Genomic DNA, 14,755 nt, shown 5'->3' with positions numbered 1-14,755 from the left:
GGGAGAAAGAGGAGGAAGAGGAGTAGGAGGAAGAGTGGAGAAGGAGGTGGAGAGCAGCACCACGCTAGTAGGAGCTATGTTGGAGGAGCTGGACGAGAGGCTGCTGGGTAGAAGAGAAGAAAGGCAGGGGGGCGGAGCTAAATCACAACCTCTCTCCTCATTGGCTACAGGACAGGTGGTGTGCCCCAATTCTCTGAAATGGCTTCCTTTCCGTTTGATGTAATAGGACAGGCTGGATGTAAACCAAAAGGTATGCATGGCGCTTTCACCCAGAGCCTAGATATACCGAAGAGTTTGGCAAACCTCTTATCTCTTCCAGTGAGTAGCACATTAGACTGCTATGTAGTCTGCCAACATATGGGAAATTCTGCCAAACTCTGTAAAGGAGGCCATTTTAGAGTATTGGGATTCACCTTGTGAAGAGCATGTACTGATATAAAAGAGAAAGGGGAGAGCTAGGCTGAGGGAGTGAGGGACATATGGGACTATAGGTCAGGTGTGCAAGGAGGAAGTGAGCAAAACAAAAACGGGAAATAGAAAAGTAGTGGAGCACAGGGGGCAGATCCAAAATGGAGGAGGTTGCTGCCCAATGGAGGAGAACACTGATTGGAAAGCACTGGTGTGTCCCAGGCGTGCAGCAAGCGTGACAAGGGACTGAGCCTCTCTTTCTTTCTGTCTCATCCACCCCTCCTATGATTGTGTCACAGTCCATGCACTTACGCGCTGGCTTTCCACCTACACCGATCTTTCTTTCCTTCATACTATATTTATTTCTCTCCCCCTCCCCGCTGACCGTGTGACCAACAGTCCAGAGGCGGCAGAGGGTAAACAATCAGTGCTCTGACCAGCCAAGCTTGAACTTCCTGGAGAGATTAGGGGATGCTGCTGCCCTGTAACCTTGGCACTGTCAAACATTGTCAAGCAGGAACGAAATGTGTGTGTGATGCATCTGTCTCTTCATGTAAACTAAAGTAGGAAAGTGTCTGTTTCTATATGCAGTGTGGCAATCACTGTGCGTGTCAGTGTCAGTGTGTGCATGGCTATGACAATGTCTCCGTCTCACACTATGTGTGTGTGTGTGTGTCTGCATGTGTGTGTTCCAGTAATGTGTCCATAACTCATAACGAGGTCTCTAAGAGGAAGGGGGGAGGGAGAGTGGGGAGGAGGGATGGGAGAGATTCATGTATATACCATATGACCTCCAGGCAAAACACATCTAGCCGACCCCAAACGCAATTTCAAACTGCCTGATCTGACATGGCCATTTCATTCAAGTGGAGATAATCTATGTGGTCAGACAGAGTGTGTGTGCGTGCATACATTTGTGTGTGTGTGCATGCGTGTACGTGCGCGTGTGTGTGCCCATCTCAGTGAGCAGATCATCTGTAATTGTAGCCCTGTGGTGATATCGGAGGTCAGCCATATTTGCAAACATGAAAGCATGGTAATTGAGGCATCACCCATCTGCCTGTGTCTGAGGATGAGAAGAGCCGGCTAATAGCCATATTCTCATAGATTGATGAATGATGCAAGCATTCTGGGATGAATAGTTTCGAATAGATCCATTCTCAATGAAGGTCAATTGGTTCACACTGGTAGGGATTCTGGACATAGGGGCGTGTCCGCAGGATTGTGTCTGTGTGTATGTGGGCATGTGCCAATAAAGTACAGTATGTATCTGAGCGAGTGTGTGTCGGGTCCATTAAGTGTTTAAGTACGTCGGTGTGAAGGTGTAATTGGCCAGTGTGTGCAACATATCCCTGTGTGTGTGTGTGTGCGTGTGTGTGGATGTGTAAGCACAATAAGCGCGTATGTGATTAACAGTTCCTGTGCGTCCTCAGCGTATTGTGTTGGTGCCTGGGGCGGCAGGTAGTTTAGTGGTTAAGAGCGTTGTGCCAGTAACCGAAAGGTCGCTGGTTCTAATCCCCAAGCCGACTAGGTGAAAAATCCCTTGAGCAAGGCACTTAAACCGAATTGCTCCTGTAAGTCGCTCTGGATAAGAGCGTCTGCTAAATGACTAAAATGTAAAAATGAATGAATGAATGGAAGCTATTTGACACTCCCTCCATCTAATCCCATCTCCCAGATTAATGTGGAGCAGGAGAAAAATTGAAGGAAATAGAGGGTTTGTATAGTCGGACATCTCTTCTACACAAAGATACTGGCTGAAAAGAGCTATGCTATCATATCTGGGTGATAAGTCAGTGACTGAGTGTGTGTGTGTGTGTATCATATGTTACTATCTTACACGCTGACCAGACCGCCATCGTGCGCATGTTGATTTTGTCCACCCACACCAGACGTGAACAGGACACGCAGGTTGAAATATCAAAACGAACTCTGAACCAACTATATTAATTTGGGTCGAAAAGCATTAAACATTTATGGCAATTTAGCTAGCTAGCTTGCTGTTGCTAGCTAATTTGTCCTGGGATATAAACATTGGGTTGTTATTTTACCTGAAATGCACAAAGTCCTCTACTCCGACAATTAATCCACAGATAAAAGGGTAAACCAAGTTCGTTTCTAGTAATCTCTCCTCCTTCAGGCTTCTTCTTTGGACTTTATATGGCGGTTGGCAACCAACTTTAAGGTGCATTACCACCACCAACTGGACTGGAGTGTGGACCTCAGTTCATCTTTCAATCACCCACATGGAAGCTATTTGACACTCCCTCCATCTAATCCCATCTCCCAGATTAATGTGGAGCAGGAGAAAACATTGGGTTGTTATTTTACCTGAAATGCACAAAGTCCTCTACTCCGACAATTAATCCACAGATAAAAGGGTAAACCAAGTTCGTTTCTAGTAATCTCTCCTCCTTCAGGCTTCTTCTTTGGACTTTATATGGCGGTTGGCAACCAACTTTAAGGTGCATTACCACCACCAACTGGACTGGAGTGTGGACCTCAGTTCATCTTTCAATCACCCACGTGAGTATATGCTACTAAAAACCAATGACGAAATGGGAGAGGCGGGACTAGCAGCGTGTCAAGCGTCACAAATAGAACCAAGTACTATTTTAGCACCTGGCTACGCAGACACTCGTTGACGCGCACGAGCAGTGTGGGTGCAATGATTGAATAACATGTATGTGTAAATGTACTCGCGAGCGTTGTGGTCAGCATGTTAGACTAACATTATGTGATGGTTCAGCCTCCATATTAAATGCACGGACTGTGATTGGCTCTGTATAAGAGTGTCGGCCAAATGGGTCAAATGTAAATGTATGATCTGATTGCGGCCGTGTGTGTGTTCGTGTGTAATTGTGTGCGACTGCGTGGGTGTGTGGAGTCTGCATGCCAACATGCTGGAGCATGTGTGATGGAGTGTGTGAGAGCGCGGGGGAGTGTGTGTGGGCGTGTGAGTTGAGTTTTCTATAGACTTAGATGTCAAAGTGCACAGAGCTGAAATGGCAAGCAGAAAACCACTTTCCATCTCTCCACTGAACTGAATAAAACACACATGACTTCTGTGCACACAATGACATTTTTTTGCAAAATATCTTGGCAACAACATGGAGTTGCCCTTATGTCATGTAGTTACTACTTTGGTAACCATTGTGAAAGTACTCAATTGTGCATGACAACTGTAAATAATGTACACAAAACTATGGTTGAATGACAAAGTAAGAGCACAAGCCAAAGAGGATAAGTCTAATTTAAATCATGAAAACGATACAACCATTTAGCATTTCTGCCCCAGCATTGACAATAGCCTATCTAAAGATCCTTGTTAATGCTCTATATTACAGTGGCTCTGAGCTGAGCTGATTGAACATGCATTAAAGCATTTCTCATTCTGATTACATGCTTTGAGGCAGAGTGCTTCTAGTCATTGGATTATTGTAATCAGGATTATGATGGAGTTGCATGAGCTGTAACTGAGAGTGTGTGTGTTTAGGAGTGTGTGTGTGTGCTTATTGTGTGCGTGCGTGCACATTATGTGTGTACCTTCTTCAGATGTAATTGTGTGTGTTGTGTGCGTGTGTTGTGAATATATGTGTCTGTATGTGTGTGTGTGTGTGTGTTCGTGCACACTGTCTCTGTTATATCTGTGTGTGTGTGTGTGTTCGTGCACACTGTCTGTGTGTGTGTGTGTGTGTGTGTGTGTATCTGTATATACGTGTGTGTGTGTTCGTGCACACTGTCTCTGAGTGTGTGTATCTGTACGTGTGTGTGTGTGTTCGTGCACACTGTCTCTGAGTGTGTGTATCTGTATATGTGTGTGTGTACCTTCTCCAGAGGAGCAGGCCCACTCCCATAGAGAGTAGCATGATGAGGACGGCCACAGACACCACCACGATGATGATCACTGGGTTCTGCTCACTGGACGCCAGCGCCACTGCGGATTGGAACGGACACACACATATTGTTTAAGAGCAGGCACATGGGAGAATACACACACACACACACACCTCTGTCTTTAGCAAACAGGAGGCCTCATTGTGTGGGCTGTCCGGACACCCACACGGCCCTATCCCAAGCTGCCTTGCGGCGTTGGAACGAGATAGAGAGGAAAATGGGCATACTCACGTTCGCCAAGCGTCTGCAGCTCCAGGGGAGCGCTGTAGCCTCCGTAGTCGATGGGAGAGGGGGAGGAGGAAGAGGAGGAGGCAGAGAGGAGGGAGGAGGGGGCCGGGGTGGAGAAAGGGCGGATGAGGAAGACGTAGGTGGTGCCAGGCTTAAGGTTGTTGACGCTGATGCGGGTGGCGGCCGTCTTGACCGTTGAGTAGCTCTTGTCCTTCTGTTCCTGAATGAGGGAGGAGAGAGAGTGGCAAGAAAGAAAGTTTGAAAGAAGTGTGTCGAAACATTGCTACGTTAAAACTATGAGAGCACCAAGCGGGTATACTCTCTGTTGCAAGACACTTTTTGTATTTTTTATGTGGTTCTCTGGAGCTCAGTTGGCGCTTGCAACGGCAGGATAGTGTGTTTGATTCCCGGGACCACCCGTACGTAAAATATATGCACGCATGCCTGTAAGCCGCTTTGGATACAATGGTATATATTATTATATTATAATTAACTATTTTGACTGTTCCCTTTCCCTCCCTTTGTTGATTCTGAGTGGGGTCTATGCGTGTCATACGATCACTCAGAGAGCGTTAGGCTGGTAACCGAAAGGTCGCTGGTTCAAATACCCGAGCCGACAAGGTGAAAGATCTGTCGATGTGCCCTTGAGCAAGGCACTTAACCCTAATTTGCTCCAGGAGCGCCGTATTAGTATGGCTGACAATATGTAAAACAATAAAAGCAGACTTATGTGATTCAAAATGACTTTGATTCTAAAGGTTATAGGCAGTGAGACGACATGCATAAACCTTCAGAATCAAAACAACATATGGAGAGAACTCACCAAAGCTTTAAGGTAGCCAAAACCCTAGGATTTGCGTGTGTGTCTGAATGAATGTTTATGTGTGTGTGAGTGGTGTGTGCGAGTGGTGTGTGCCCGTTTGCTTGTCGTCATGCGGTAATGAGGATTTGGAGGTGCGCGCTCTTCAATGGTGTCATACGTGTGCATGAATAAACATGGCATAGAGAGAAAAGAGAGAGCGTGCACACAGAGAGAGACTGACAGGCGTAATGAGAGTCCCTGTGGAGACCGTTAATATGTGGCATGGTGGTATTGACAGAGATGAATGTGATGGATGGCGCACCAAGAGTGGGATGTGATGAGGGAGAAAGAGAGAAGTGTTGAAAGAGGGAGTGCGCCAAGTGATGATTTGAGAGTATAGTTGAGCGGGAGTGCGACGGAGTAGAGTAGTTGAGTGTGTGAAATCGTTTTTTTTTTTTAAGAGTGAATGTGACGGAGTGGACGGGTGTAACAGAGTGGACTTGAGATTAAATGTAACGCGATGAAGTTGACCGAATGTGACGGAGTTGACAGTTGAAATGTGACGGAGTGGACCGTATATGACGGAATGACGCTTATTTATTTACCTTTTCGTAGTACTTGATCTCGTACTCGGTGCGGCTGCTGTTGGGGTAGCTAGGCTCCCTCCACACCAGGGTGAGGCTGCGCTGCTCAATCTTCTCCGCACGCAACTCACTCACCAGAGAGGGTGCTAGTGAGAGGAGGATGGACAAAGAGAGAGAGAAGGGGAAAGGACAGACAGAGGGGGAAAAAGAGGGTGAAAGGGAGAGAAGAAAATCAATAATTAAATGTATTTATCAAAGTTCTGTCTGGGACGACTTCATCGAAGTCATAAAAGTTACATGATGTTAGCAGTGAGTGGAGTGGGTCTCCATACAGATCTGGATGAAGATAAATCATTGTATTCATTGATGGCTGGAGGGTGGGTTGAGATGTTCTCTCCCTCTCAGCCTCAGCCCTGCTCAGAAATGTTGTTTCGGACTCAATAATATCCAGTACATGAACACTGACCATGAACAGTGTAAAAATACATTTCCACATTCTATGAGAAATACTTCCTTGACCACAAAACCTGAAGTGACTAGGAAAACGTCCCTTGTTACCACTGATGCTCCGAAGGCTCCGCCGACTCGTCAAGCTATAATTAAGAAGTCATTAACGAGGTAAGGCAAAATTAGCTGTCACTCAAACCTCAAAAGTAACACTTAAGTGCAGCTCAATGTCAGTCAAAGACCAGTATGGTTGAAGCCTTATGTTATTACCACAATTAACATATTGCTAATAAGCAGCAAATAGTCAGTAGACATTCATTTTCTTTTCATTGCTATGTATTTTCTGTCCATCTGTTGAGCCATGTTTCAATGTGTGCAATTCGCTCTTTCTTTCTAAACCTCTTTCACCTCTCTCCCATGTCAATTCTGACTAGTCCAGAATTTCTGTCTCCTCAACCCTCCTCCTTTTACTTCTAATCTCTTTCGAGACCTCTTGTCACCTTCCATTCACACTCTCTGTTTTTACAACTTCCTTTCTGTCAAATACATACGAGCACACACGTACGCAGCCACACACACACACACACACCCTGTGTGACCCTGCCCCTCAGTCTCCCTCTCAGTGGGACCAGTATTGAAGTCATTTTGAGGTGAGGATCAAAGCCAGAGCCGACCTCGTCTTTCGGAGTATCCCTCATATTGGTCTGTGTCTTACTGGCAGCTAATGAGGGCTGCACACAGCCTGCCACAGACTGTTCAATTACAGCCACAGGCAGCAACTCAATGATGAGACAATAGAGTGAAATGGACTGGTAAAAGACAGAAAGCCATCTGATAGAAATCCTCAGAATGTGTGTGTATTTGTACTGTATGTGCAAGCATACATTGCCGTGTGTGTGGGTGTGTGTGTGTGTGTGTGTGTGTGTGGGGGGTGTATCTATCTCCACCTACTCTCAACTCAGTAAAAAGCAGAGGTCTATACCCAGGAGCGCCTCAACAATCTTGATACACATGGGAAACTTTTGATCCTGAAAAACCCAGCAGCGTTGCAGTTCTTGACACAAACCGGTTCACCTGGCACCTACTACCATACCCCGTCCAAACGCACTTAAATATTTTGTCTTGCCCATTCATTCATTAATTAATTCATACACAATCAGTGTCTGAATTGTCTCAAGGCTTAAAAATCCTTCTTTAAGCTGTCTCCTCCCCTTCATCTACACTGATTGAAGTGGATTTAACAAGTGACTTCAATAAGGTATCATAGCTTTCACCTGGTAAGTCTAAGTCATGGAAAAAGCATGTTTTGTCCACACCATAAACAAAGAAACGCACGCACACACACACACACACACACACACACACACACACACACAGCATAGGCAGGCACACAGACAGATACTGGCACAATCAGACACACACGCAAGCACACACATCCCATGTGAAATACGTCAATAGTGTCAGTGAAGAGAGAGAAAGAGGACGAGAGGCACTACTTTGAGCAGTGAGTGCTGTATTAGATACACTAAGAACACACTGTCAACTTACTCTACCTTCTACAACTCCAGGCCATTGTTTGCCATTCCTTTGTGATGAATTATGCATGGGACTGACTGCTTCAAACTCACATGAGTCCGGCTCACAACTTAACTCCATCTGACAGAATCATACCTGCGGACACATACCCAAACACGGTGGTAGTACAGGCTTGTCTTGAGTCTCGAAAACACTAACACACTCCAAGGGAGAACATTAAAACACTACACACCCTGGTAGTGTAGTTGCAAGAACAGAAATATACAGTGTGAAAAAACACACACACTTGGAAAGGACAGAGGTTAAGTTACATAGACCAACATAGTAATACACATACCCAAACCCACAAACATTCCATCTCGCACCGGCACACACACAGAACCCCCCCCCTCCCCACACACACAGACCTAGACACACACTAATATCTAGTTTGCCGTCCAGTCTGAAAGCAGCTGGTGTGTGTTCATGGGGTTGACCCTGTCTGAATGAAAGGAAATGGATGCTGAGAGGAGACTGAATTGGCTGCGGCAGACTAAGCCTCATTTCCACAGGCAATAGACCGGAGGTTACGACCTTCAGGGCTCCACTGTAATATAGGACCAGACCCCGTGGCTAACCAGACAGATGAGCAACACCACAGCTTTAACAGCCCCCATCATAGATAGCTTCCACAGAATGACATGGAGGGAAAGACAGACGGATTTGACACAAACAGATCCACTCCCTTTCATTTTGAGTCCAAGATTTTTTTCATGGTGTGGAAGGCAATGAAGCTATGTGGTGTGGTGGCTCAGTTCTGGCAGGTGTCTATGCAGGTGGTGTACAGGCACAAAATGGCTTCTGAGTCATAGGCAGTTGCACATGCCTTCTATCTGTCTGCAACCAACAAAGGTGCAGTATAAAAATAAATGATAATAAAGTAAAAGACAGCTATGCAACAGGCAGGTAGATTGGCACAAAATGGCCCCCGCCTTCACAGTTGCACATGGATTCTATCCTCATGCAGCCAACCAAGGTGCAGTATAAAATTATGTTACATTGTGTAGACAAAGAAGACGATGTGGTGGTGGCGGTGGCTCTATTGCAGGTAACGAATACAATTTGGCACAAAATGGCCTCTGTGTTCCACAGCTGCACATGCCGTCCATCTTGACGCAGCCAACAAAGGTGCACTACGCTGCTTCTCGCTATCACTGAAGACAGACAGTCGAGCTGTAGTCCCTCAGGACCACCACAGAGAATGAGTGTGTGTGAACATCTCTCTTTCCCCCCTTCTCCTTCTCCCTCCCTGCCTCCATCCATCTCTCCGCTCTGTCTCTTTTTTCTGTTCTTTCCTACAGCCATCTTGCCACGCAGAGATTTCTTTGTTCTACTTGTCTCTCCCCCCCCGTCTCTCGCTCGTGTGTGTATATACATACAAAAAAAGACTTGAGTGATTGAGCCAACACGTATCAGCCAATCATGTCAGAGAAGTTAGGCTGTAAGTACAGTGTACAGCACTACATCTATAAGCTGGGTTAAAACTGACTTGGGGAGGAAAGGAGATGAGTGTAGTGCTACAGAGGCATCCCGCATCTCTGGAGTGCCTATGTGTGTATGTATGTTTATGTGTGTGTGTCTCCCTGAGTCTTGGCATAGGTAAATGAGCTCATAACAATGCCACTATAAACACTAAGATACTGCGGGACAGCAATACATATTTGGGTAGATGGTAGAACATTTTTAAATGTTTCTGAGAAAATCTGAATGCCACTACATTGTGTGTGCGTGTGTGTGCCCGAGCATGCATACCCACCCGTAGAGTGCATGTCAATTCCCCTACATATAGTATGCCTCTCTGTGACAGCGACGGCAGTCACCAAATTCAACGCAACCTTTTAAATCATTCAACACACGAATAAGCCCCCGCCATCAAAAAAGCCCACACCCTTAAATCAGAATCTGTGTGAGCCACAAAGACAGACCTTCGATAATGACGTTGTGTTGTGGCCCAGCATCCACCCTCCCAGGGCTCACTATCTGGCAGTGGCCCCCGCTTTTAATCTGGGTCTATCAGCCGGCCCAGCGGTGGAGTGCTATCTGGCAGGATGTCCCCCATTCCCTGTGTAATCTGCCCTATCAGTATTCTGTCTGTCTGCATGCCCCGTGCAGGCCCAGATAAAAACCTCACAATTACACTGGCGCTACAGCTACCCAAAACAGGAAGGGGAAGAAAGAGAGGGAGGAAGGAGGAGGAAGGAGGAGAGGGGATATTGCAGAGGATTCTCGTTTAAAAGGATGAGCGGACGGATCAAGTCAGAGGCAGGTATTATTGATGGCCATTATCATTCATATGAACCGCTGTCTGTGTGTGTGTGTGAGTGACGTATGTTCTGAGAGAAAATACACACACCTGACATAGGATTCTGCAATTTGTGAAAAGAGTGGGAGAGAGGGGTGAGGGAGGGGAGAATTGACACCTGACACAGATAGATTTCCATCTAAAGTGCACGATTATAGACTGTGGGGGCTCGGTGTGTGTGTGCCAGTATGTGTCCGTGTGGGTTTGTGGGTGTGTCTGCGTGTATTTGTGTTTACATGTGTGTGCACACTGATAGCACCTCAGTGTGTGATAGAGAGAACCAGGGGAGAGTGACAGAGTGATTAAATGTGCCAGCCTGTGGGTGGATGGATGGGTGAGCAAGAGCCAGAAAGTGAATTAACGAGAGAGGCACATTATTGAATTATGAAGTCATCTTAGTCCCCCCCCACTACATGAACTGTGTGTGGGGGGGGGACTAAGTTGACTTCATAATTCAATCATTCTATAGACTAAATTCATCCGAAATACACATTCCCCAAATCACTCTCAAACGTTTCGGTCTCAAACCAGATTCCCAGTAAGCGGTTTTGACGGACTAGCTCCTGAATAGCCGAATAGCTCAGTCCGTCAGTAACTGAATCTCTTTATGTAGCTGTGTGCAGTGCTATCCTCTTCCTGTGCTTTTTGGATGCTTATCTGTCTTCTTCCATAACCCGTGACAGTTGCTGTAAGCCAGGCAGACTGTGCCTATGGTGGGGCTCACATCCACACATACTGGGAGAGGCAGACCTGTCGCCGCGGTTTGGCAGAGGAGACGGAGAGAGCTCTACACAGCCTGACAGAACACACAGTCAGGGGAAACGCTACACAAACAGACGTAAGCAAGCCCACACACACACACACACACACACACACAGTAAACAGAGAGGCAATGAATTTACAGGGAGTGTAGAATGAAGTTTGAGGGTATAAAGTGCTGATGACAACTTAAAGAGCAAGAGAAAGACAGCCACACAGAGATGGATACACAAAATGTATATCGCAAACACACTCTGCACACACACACACGAGAATGTGCGTACACACACGTGCAAAGTACATCTCGATGTCACGAGTATGCGCGTACACACACACGTGCAAAGTACATCTCGATGTGACGTGGTGATATGGAAGCTAAATGGGGAGTTGTGTGTGAGTTGTCCTTTGGTCTGGAGTCGCCGTGGCTTTGTGAGACGCGGTGTGGGTGAACGGTTTATCTCTGCATGTGTGGTTCCCACCGTAAAGCATGGAGGAGGAAGTGTTATGGTGTGGGGGTGCTTTGCTGGTGACAATGTCTGTGATTTATTTAGAATTCAAGGCACACTTAACCAGCATGGCTACCACAGCATTCTGCAGCGATACGCCATCCCATCTGGTTTGGGCTTAGTGGGACTATCATTTGTTTTTCAACAGGACAATGACCCAACACACCTCCAGGCTGTGTCAGGGCTATTTTACCAAGAAGGAGAGTGATGGAGTGCTGCATCAGATGACCTGGCCTCCACAATCCCCGACCTCAACCCAATTGAGATGGTTTGGGATGAGTCGGACCGCAGAGTGAAGGAAAAGCTGCCAACAAGTGCTCAGCATATGTGGGAACTCCTTCAAGACTGTTGGAAAAGCATTCCAGGTGAAGCTGGTTGAGAGAATGCCAAGAGTGTGCAAAGCTGTCATCAAGGCAAAGGGTGGCTATTTGAAGAATCTCAAATATAATAACACTTTTTTGGTTACTACATGATTCCATATGTGTTATTTCATAGTTTTGATGTCTTCACTATTATTCTACAATGTAGAAAATAGTAAAAACCCTTGAATGAGTAGGTGTGTCCAAACCTTTGACTGGTACTGTACAGTCGTGGTCAAAAGCTTTGAGAAGGACACAAGTATTGGTCTTCACAAAGTTCGCTGCTTCAGTGTTTTTAGATATCTTTGTCAGATGTTACTATGGTATACTGAAGTATAATTACAAGCATTCCATAAGTGTCAAAGGCTTTTATTGACAATTACATTAAGTTTATGCAAAGCGAAAATATTTGCAGTGTTGACCCTTCTTTTTCAAGACCTCTGCAATCCGCTCTGGCATGCTGTCTTACATAATCAATGCTTGGAGTTTGTCAGAATTTGTGGGTTGTTTGTTTGTCCACCGGCCTCTTGAGGATCGACCAGAAGTTCTCAATGGGATTAAGGTCTGGGGAGTTTCCTGGCCATGCACCCAAAATGTTGATGTTTTGTTCCCCGAGCCACTTAGTTATCACTTTTGCCTAATCGCAAGATGCTCCATCATGCTGGAAAAGGCATTGGTCGTCACCAAACTGTTCTTGGATGGTTGGGAGAAGTTTCTCTCGGAGGATGTGTTCATGGATGTGTTCTTAGGCAAAATTGTGAGTGAGCCCATGCCCTTGGCTGAGAAGCAACCCCACACATGAATGGTCTCAGGATGCTTTATTGTTGTCATGACACAGGACTGATGGTAGCGCTCACCTTGTCTTCTCCGGACAAGGTGTTTTCCGGATGCCCCAAACAATCGGAAAGGGGATTCATCAGATAAAATGACTTTACCCCAGTCCTCAGCAGTCCAATCCCTGTACCTTTTGCAGAATATCAGTCTGTCCCTGATGTTTTTCGTGGAGAGAAGTGGCTTCTTTGCTGCCCTTCTTGACACCAGGCCATCCTCCAAAAGTCTTCGCCTCACTGTGCGTGCAGATGCACTCACACCTGCCTGCTGCCATTCCTGAGCAAGCTCTGCACTGGTGGTGCCCCGATCCCGCAGCTGAATCAACTTTAGGAGATGGTCCTGGCGCTTGCTGGACTTTCTTGGGCGCCCTGATGCCTTCTTCACAACAATTGAACCTCTCTCCTTGATGATCCGATAAATGGTTGATTTAGGTGCAATCTTACTAGCAGCAATATCCTTGCCTGTGAAGCCCTTTTTGTGCAAAGCAATGATGACAGCACGTGTTTCCTTGCAGGTAACCATGGTTAACAGAGGAAGAACAATGATTTCAAGCACCACCCTCCTTTTAAAGCTTCCAGTCTATTATTCTAACTCAATCAGCATGACAGAGTGATCTCCAGCCTTGTCCTTGTCAACACTCTCACCTGTGTTAACGAGAGAATCACTGACATGATGGCAGCTGGTCCTTTTGTGGCAGGGCTGAAATGCAGTGGAAATGTTTTTTTGGGGGATTAAGTTCATTTTCATGGCAAAGAGGGACTTTGCAATTAATTGCAATTCATCGGATCACTCTTCATGACATTCTGGAGTATATGCAAATTGCCATCATCAAAACTGAGGCAGCAGACTTTGTGAAAATTAGTATGTGTGTCATTCTCAAAACTTTTGACCACGACTGTACATATATATACACTGCTCAAAAAAATAAAGGGAACACTTAAACAACACAATGTAACTCCAAGTCAATCACACTTCTGTGAAATCAAACTGTCCACTTAGGAAGCAACACTGATTGACAATAAATGTCACATGCTGTTGTGCAAATGGAATAGACAACAGGTGGAAATTATAGGCAATTAGCAAGACACCCCCAATAAAGGACTGGTTTTGTAGGTGGTGACCACAGACCACTTCTCAGTTCCTATGCTTCCTGGCTGATGTTTTGGTCACTTTTGAATGCTGGCGGTGCTTTCACTCTAGTGGTAGCATGAGACGGAGTCTACAACCCACACAAGTGGCTCAGGTAGTGCAGCTCATCCAGGATGGCACATCAATGCGAGCTGTGGCAAGAAGGTTTGCTGTGTCTGTCAGCGTAGTGTCCAGAGCATGGAGGCGCTACCAGGAGACAGGCCAGTACATCAGGAGACGTGAAGGAGGCCGTAGGAGGGCAACAACCCAGCAGCAGGACTGCTACCTCCGCCTTTGTGCAAGGAGGAGCAGGAGGAGCACTGCCAGAGCCCTGCAAAATGACCTCCAGCAGGCCACAAATGTGCATGTGTCTGCTCAAACGGTCAGAAACAGACTCCATGAGGGTGGTATGAGGGCCCGACGTCCACAGGTGCTTACAGCCCAACACCGTGCAAGACGTTTGGCATTTGCCAGAGAACACCAAGATTGGCAAATTCACCACTGGCACGTGACAGAGTCTGGAGGCGCCGTGGAGAACGTTCTGCTGCCTGCAACATCCTCCAGCATGACCGGTTTGGCGGTGGGTCAGTCATGGTGTGGGGTGGCATTTCTTTGGGGGGCCGCACAGCCCTCCATGTGCTCACCAGAGGTAGCCTGACTGCCATTAGGTACCGAGATGAGATCCTCAGACCCCTTGTGAGACCATATGCTGGTGCGGTTGGCCCTGGGTTCCTCCTAATACAAGACAATGCTAGACCTCATGTGGCTGGAGTGTGTCAGCAGTTCCTGCAAGAGGAAGGCATTGATGCTATGGACTGGCCCGCCCGTTCCCCAGACCTGAATCCAATTGAGCACATCTGGGACATCATGTCTCGCTCCATCCACCAACGCCACGTTGCACCACAGACTGTCCAGGAGTTGGCGGATGC

The 14,755-nt window shown here is 46.6% G+C and overlaps 1 protein-coding gene across 1 annotated transcript in view; it reads right to left on the bottom strand.

The window, feature by feature from the left end:
- LOC121586380 (ephrin type-A receptor 7) overlaps positions 1-14,755 on the bottom strand; it is a 167,956-nt gene that overhangs the window by 23,726 nt on the left and 129,475 nt on the right. Inside the window, exons 6-8 of the mRNA XM_041903006.2 lie at positions 5,941-6,065; positions 4,537-4,753; positions 4,237-4,345 (exon numbers count right to left, since the gene is read on the bottom strand). Coding sequence (XP_041758940.1) covers positions 4,237-4,345; positions 4,537-4,753; positions 5,941-6,065 — 451 coding nt within the window. The remainder of the gene's footprint in view (positions 1-4,236; positions 4,346-4,536; positions 4,754-5,940; positions 6,066-14,755) is intronic.

The sequence above is a fragment of the Coregonus clupeaformis genome, chromosome 17, assembly GCF_020615455.1.
Source record: "Coregonus clupeaformis isolate EN_2021a chromosome 17, ASM2061545v1, whole genome shotgun sequence".
Taxonomy (NCBI): Eukaryota; Metazoa; Chordata; class Actinopteri; order Salmoniformes; family Salmonidae; genus Coregonus; species Coregonus clupeaformis.
This window is presented reverse-complemented; position numbering and strand designations above follow the sequence as displayed.